Source organism: Nicotiana attenuata, chromosome 11 (assembly GCF_001879085.1).
Source record: "Nicotiana attenuata strain UT chromosome 11, NIATTr2, whole genome shotgun sequence".
NCBI classification, from domain to species: Eukaryota; Viridiplantae; Streptophyta; class Magnoliopsida; order Solanales; family Solanaceae; genus Nicotiana; species Nicotiana attenuata.
The window spans coordinates 18,539,223-18,546,360 of NC_031999.1; the positions used below are offsets into that span (position 1 = coordinate 18,539,223).

A 7,138-nucleotide genomic window follows, 5' to 3' on the forward strand; every position below is an offset into this window, starting at 1 on the left:
ACTCAAAAATTCATTTCTCGGGCTTGGAACCTCGAAATTCGATTCCGGGCATACGCTCGAGTCCCACATTTTTCTACGGACCCTCCGGGACCGTCAAATCACGGGTCCGGATCCGTTTACCCAAAATGTTGACCGAAGTCAAATATATTCATATTAATATCAAAATTTAGCATTTTTCACACAGAATTCATATTTAAGCTTTCCGGCTACGTGCCCGGACTGCGCACGCAAATCGATGCAACCGTGAATGAGGTTTTCGAGGCCTTGGAAGCACGGAATGAATGAAAAAACAGGTGATGACCCTTTGGGTCGTCACAGTAATACTTCAAACTGTGTAATCTCCTCTCCAGCATCTTGTTCACGCTGCCTCTTACAAATATCTCTTGAATGATCACTCTGATTATTGCATCTGCTTGTCTCCTTTTGTTTTGAAATACCACCATATTTTTTTCTTGCCATAAGTAGTAGACAGTGGCAGCCAAGGCAATCCTATAAACAGTAGTTGCTGCATTCTTTCCTCTTACATTGTCTCTGCAGTCCATCCCATAGCCCTTCTTGCAATCCCCTGCCATTGTATAGCTAATTCTGACCAAGAGTGAGGCCACAGTAACATTTCTTAATTTGGCGTAATTCCTTTGCAACATGAATCATGTATGGTTCCTCTTCTCCCTTGTAACCAGTGCATTTCCTAACAAGATCCAAGTAGTGTTCCAGTAGTTGACGAATCTCTATTCCATGCTCTTCCAAAATGGTAGGATCCGCTATATCCATTACACTACCCTCTTCAATATTGGTTTCGACTATCCATTACACTACCCTCTTCAATATTGGTTTCGACGTGGGGAAACTTTGTAAAATCTATCATCTTACCATCAAGTATACTCATTTTCTTTCCCGTTAATAGCTGAAAGAGAACAACACCGAAGCTGTAGACGTCTGTTTTTTGACTAGCAATACCCGATTGCATGTATTCAGGATCTAAATACCCAGAATGTCCGCACATAGCACCTGCTACTTCCAGTTCCCCTTGAGGCAATGATATGGACAATGGGAAGTCCGTTATTTTGGCAACGCCGCTGTTCTGATATATTATCACATTTGATGCACTTAGGTTTCTGTAGATGATGGGCGTACTGAATTCGCTATGGAGAAAAACAATTACTGAAGCGATCTCATTAGCAATCCTTAATCTAATGAATTCTCTATTTTGATCATGATTACCCTCTAGGAAAAGTAGCTCATAAAGAGACATAGCCTCAACATATTCATATACCATAACTGGGTTTTCCAATTCTAGACTGTAACCAACAAGTCTCAATACATTCTTGAGATGGCTCATTTGAGCAGTAATTGCTATATCTCGGAAAATATTACGGTGATAGTCTCCACCATAGCCCTGGAGCCACAAGCTACTTAAAACAAGGTGTTTGTTGAACTTAACCATACAACTTCCGAAGAGTATTATTCTCTTTTCAGGGTTCTTTATTGCCTTGTCGATTTCATTGGCGCTGAAGTAACGGAGTCGCATAAAGGAAGAAGTTCCTCTAGCACTGCACTTCCATTCTTTAGATAATACTGCTTTTTCTTCAGTCTTTCTGCAAAGGCAGAGGATAACAGTTTCCTTATGAGTCCGCTCATAATGTGAGGCATTTGTCTTGCCAACAACTCTTGCGAAAGTAATGACTTAATTTACAAGTTTGTTTTCTCTTCTTAACACTTGATCTCTCTCGTGTCCACTAGTCTTAATGCAATGGGCTTAAATTCAATAAGGCACTAATCACATCATCACTAGTGGACAGGGATGGCAAACAGATGGGGCGGATATGAATGGGTCAAATTTCACTACTAGAAATTCGGTAAATACCGACCAACGTTACTCGATTATGGCCAATTACCGACCACAACGCGTCCAAATATGCTTGGTCGCTTTGATGGTCGTTTTAATATACCGACCAAGGTTGGTCGGTATATTAAAACGATCATTTGAAGAATTTAAAACATTTACCGACCAACTGTGGTTGGAAATGTATTTTAATAATTTAACCGACCAAAGTTGGTCGGTGTATTTAAATTATGTTTTTTTTATTAATTATTAAATTTAAAAAAATACCGACAAAAAAGTTGGTCGGTAAATGAAAATATATATTTTTTAAAAAAAAATAAAATTTAACAATATCGACCAAAGTTGGTCAGTAATGTTGAATTCTGGGAATTCCTTGTTCATTAACCGACGAACTTTGGTCGGTAATTGTAATTTTTTTTTAATGATTACCGACCAACTTTGGTCGGTAATTTGCAGAAAGATATTTTTTTTATTAGAAACCGACCAACTTTGATCGGTTTTCTGGGTTTTAATTTTGGCATAAAATGACTGTTTTGGCAGCTACACCACTTGCCAGTATACCAATACACCTAATAGCAACATAAAACAACAACAACAACAACAACAATCAATAAATACATTAAAACTAACAAATTAAAGTTCAATTGAACATAAAAATCCGAAACCAAGTTAAAACTTATTACAACTAGTTCAATACTGGTATTATTTGTCTAGTTCAAAGTACATAAAAGTCAAGGAGTGTTTTATACAACATCATCATCACCGTCTGATGAACTTTCATCTACAAGACGGTATAGTGAAGGATCTTGTGTAGGACGGGAAGAAAGATCACGGGGAGGACGGGAGAAACGATCACTTTTTTTGACCGACCAACATTGGTCGGAAAATTTTTCTCCTAGTTTCCATCCAACTTTGGTCGCTTTTTTTGACCGACCAACGCCGGTCGGAAAATTCTGGTCGGTATTTACCGAATTTCTAGTAGTGAAAATGGGTAATGCAGTAAACGGAAAAATTATCCGACCCGACCTGTATTTAATACGGATAAAAACGAGTTAACCGGTGGATAATCTGAATATCTATATTATCCATAACTTCTTAAATATGATCATTTTTGAAAGAATTCCTAGTCTTCTAAACTTGAAGAACCCCCAATTTGAGGCTTTATAAATGTAAAAGTTAAACTCATTAATTATCCATTCGTTATCCATTTTCTAAGTGGATAATATAGTTCTTATTCCATTTGATCCTTTTTTAAAAAGTTTATTATCCAACTAATTTTTTAATGGATAATATAGATAAATAACTGTTTTCTTTTGACCATTTTGCTATTCCGGCGAATCTTATAAGGAAATTGGAAGCTTCCTACCGGTCTTTTTCTACTCTAGCGTGTGCATTGATTTCTACGCACAATGCCAACAAATTGCTGTCATATGGCTATTGACTTGACTCTCTTCTGAATTGCTGGGTAGTTTCATTGCCCATTGGTTAGTGTCTCTCTCTTGAATTTCCATGCACTTTCATTGACGCATTCCACCTTTCTTTTCTAGTTTAAATGCATTTAACAGACATATTTATTACTTCCTCCGTTTCAAAATAAGTGTCCAATTTACTTTTTTATTTTGGTTCAAAATAAGTGTCCAGTTATGTAATCAAGAAAGAATTCAATTTGTTTTTACAAAATAACCCCTATGTACATATCCCTAAAAAGTTTTCTTACTCCTCACATTAAATATTTAAGTAGGGGTAGTTTAGTCATAATAGATATTTTTGTATAGAATTTAGTATTTTCTTAATGGACGTGCTAAAAGTAAATTGGACACTTATTGTGAACCGGAGGGAGTGCTTAATATTACTCCCTCCGTTTCAATTTATGTGAACCTATTTCCTTTTTAGTCTGTGCCAAAAAGAATGACCTCTTTCCCTATTTGGAAACAATTTACCTTTACACAATGATTTATAGCCACACAAAATATATGTGTTTTATTTTGCACCACAAGTTCAAAAGTCTTCTCTCTTTTCTTAAACTCCGTGTCTTGTCAAATGAGTTCACATAAATTGAAACGGAGGGAGTATGATTTATGACCTAACATGAGCTCATTTGTGACAAAGAAATTACGAATTGTCCTAAAGCTATGATAATAGAGAGTAGAAATTCAACAGAAAAAATCACTTGGAACTTTATGCAAGTAGCCATCACTAACATTGTATACAGACACGTCACCCTGCTTAAATTCATGTTGCGTGCTACTTCTCTAACTGCTCATTATCATAGTACCATTAGCCATATTTGATAGAGTAGTAATTAGTAAATAGTCCTAAATTTACTCTTTCAGTATTGACTGTATGATGCATACCTTGAGATACTCTGCTCTCATAGCAAGTACTAGCTGCTAACTTTTACAGCCAAGGATATAGGAAAAAGGTAAATACGAAGGGTGGACTATAAACAATGACATATTCTGAAACTATTAAAATTTAATTAGGTGCCAAATACAAAACTAACATGTTCTCACTTTTTAATTGTGTAAACCAAAAAAGTTTAAGATAGATTTGAATCCAAAGAGTGTTCAGTAAACGGTATTTGTAAACTAATTCTGGAAAAGATAAAACAACATATAAAAAGAAAATGTAAACAAAACAAAAGTTAATCCGACCCCACTGAATTCATAGTGTTTCCTAAAAGAATTTAATCCCCTCCTAAACCAAGGTTATGGATTATTTCCTCCCAAGATAGAACAAATTACACACTGGTGTAGTGGTACTTCAAACCCCAGTGTTTCAGCGAACACAAAGTTCGGTAGCAAATCACAGTTACTGTTGCTTTCTTTGAAGTTAAAAGTATGCAGAAGAAAGGAGGAGAACTCAGAAAATCTTATGGAAATTCTGAGAGAATGGACTTGTATTTATAGCCAAGGTTGGGTTGAAAACTGAAGATGTGCAACTCTTCAGAATGGCTGTTTATGCAAAACGGTCATAGCATAAATGTCATAACATAAATGGCTAATTTATGCAATAATAAACCGGGAATTGAAGAGGGAGGTTAATTTTTAGTTACACAACTGAAAAACGGAAAATGGATAACAGACAAACCTTTAATATTCCGTTGGATTTAATATTAATATTAATATTTTATTATTAAAATGGATATTTAATAACATTTCTGTTAATATTTACTATTAACAAATAAATTTGGTCCAAAAAATTAATCAATCAATCATTTGACTGAAGCCGAAGCCGAGCGACGACGACGGCGCGAGGCTTGCCTTCTTCTCAACTTTTTAAGAGCTAGAAGAAGAGCAATTGCTTATATACCTATCAAAAACTTCTTCCTCTTCCAATATAAGACAATGTCCCTTTGTCAAGGGGGAACTTAAAAATTTCACTAAAATTTTCATTTCTTCCCATTTCCCATTCACCCTCTTTTAAGCCATATTAATGTTTAAAATCCGAGCAAAATCTTTTTTCCAAGTAAAAAAACCAAAATTGACAATTTCATTGTCTGCACTAGAACGAGGTTCACATAAAATTTAATTTCACCTCATGTATTAAAATAAACATTTAATTTTGAGCGACGATGAGTGCACGGAAGCAGTTGTGAATTCGGCCGGCGTAATTCCTTTGCAACTTGAATCATATAAGGTCTATCTTCTCCCTTTGGTGCAGTGCATTTCTTAACAAGATCGAAATAATCTTCCAAGTGTTGTCGAAATATGCTTTTTCTGCAGATGCAGAGGATGATAGTTTCCTCATTGTTTTTTGCCAAATCCGAGTAATGGATAAATGTAAGACTACAAGTCTCTTTTCTCTTCAACTTAGTCTTAATGCAATGGCCTTATATACACTTGTGGAATGTTTCCAATTTGTCTTTCTACTCTAGTGTGTGCTTAAAATTCCACACAAAATGACAAATTGCGTCAGATGGCTATTCGTTGGACTTTCTCCTAAACTATTGCAATTGCTTTATAGTGTGTCTCTCCGTGCACTTTACCAGTTGCCACTGTATAGCTAAGTTTGAAAAATTTAAAGAAAAAGAGACATAATTCATGGGGACACACACACACGGACTGTACATTGGATTCCACACGTACAAAAGTAAAAAGTACGTAAATTTGCTTGTAGAAAACATGTTTTAGAGCTATTCATATTTTTGCCCTTATCAAATTATTTAGGAAAAAGGTTCAAAATTGGCCTTCTACTATGATATATATATTGTTTATTTCTGCCATCCGTTATACTTTTCGTCCAAATTATCCCTACCGTTAATTAACTTTTAAAAATTGTCCCTAATCCTAGCGGATCTCCACCGTGATAGATGACCCCCTCAATTTTCTCCATGTCAGCTGCCAAGTCACTTGACCCTAACTCTCTCTCATTTTTTCAAGACCTCACAGCCACATTCACCCATCTTTGTGGACTCTCGTCTCTTTCTCTTGAGCAACAACAATCGTTTTCCCACTTCTCTTCACCGGCCGCCACTGGATTTGACGATAAATTTTTTGAACCATTTTCTCAATTTTTTTCTCTTACCCGCTCCCTTATTTAATGGGGATAAAAGAATTCGCCAAACACATGATTCAAAAAAGGACAAAAAATTCTGACCAAACAGGTTACTCAAGTAGTAAGTATTCTCCATCTCCAACTCAATGGTTGTGGGTTGTAATCACCAAGTGAATAAAGTAGGGAGCTCCCGTGGAAGAGTAAAAAGAGGGGAAAAGAAAATCTTGAGTTGATATTGTAACAGTATTACTTCAGCACCACCAAATTGTATTGATAAACAAGGAACTAAGTGATTACAATGAAAACAACATGAACAACTCAAATTGAGAAATAACAATAACTGGAACTAGAACAACATAGAAGAAGGGGATGAGAAATTAGAAGAATATTGAGATGAGAAGATCAGAAGGTTCACACCACATATTGCCTGCCTATTCCTTAGTGGTATTGCCTATTTAACTAACTCTCCTTTCCAGTAAATTCTTAATCACGTGTTCAGCCCTTGCTCACTACGAAATCTGTTAGATTTGTTGGAATCTTCCTCACGCGCGTGCTTCTACGTGTGGTATCATTTTGCCACTGCTTGCTGTCATCCCTCGTGGCAACTTGGTCAGCATCCTTACCAGCATTTGACTCTACCTGGTTCACAACAATACCCCCATCCACAAAAGGAACCTTGTCCTCAAGGTTCTGGGCAGGTGGAAGTATATCAGAAGAGAAATCAGTCAATGTAAGCGGGGTGATCTGTTCAGGAGGTTCTCCAACACACTTGTTGAGCATAGAGATATGGAAAACCAG

The 7,138-nt window shown here is 36.2% G+C and overlaps 1 protein-coding gene across 1 annotated transcript; it reads right to left on the minus strand.

Moving 5' to 3' along the window:
• Positions 785-6,348, minus strand: LOC109234742 (inactive serine/threonine-protein kinase At1g67470-like). The gene is made up of 2 exons (XM_019400805.1): positions 6,245-6,348; positions 785-1,595 (listed from the first exon to the last, which is right to left on the minus strand). The coding sequence occupies exons 1-2, from the start codon at positions 6,346-6,348 to the stop codon at positions 785-787; spliced, it is 915 nt and encodes a 304-aa protein (XP_019256350.1).

Bases quoted from the DNA above. Each gene is read 5' to 3' on its own strand.
- LOC109234742 (XM_019400805.1), bottom strand. From the start codon at position 6,348: ATGGTTCAAAAAATTTATCGTCAAATCCAGTGGCGGCCGGTGAAGAGA. The intron at 1,596-6,244 runs GTGAATGTGGCT...CTGCCTTTGCAG, and splicing joins ACGAGAGTCCACAAAGATGG to AAAGACTGAAGAAAAAGCAG.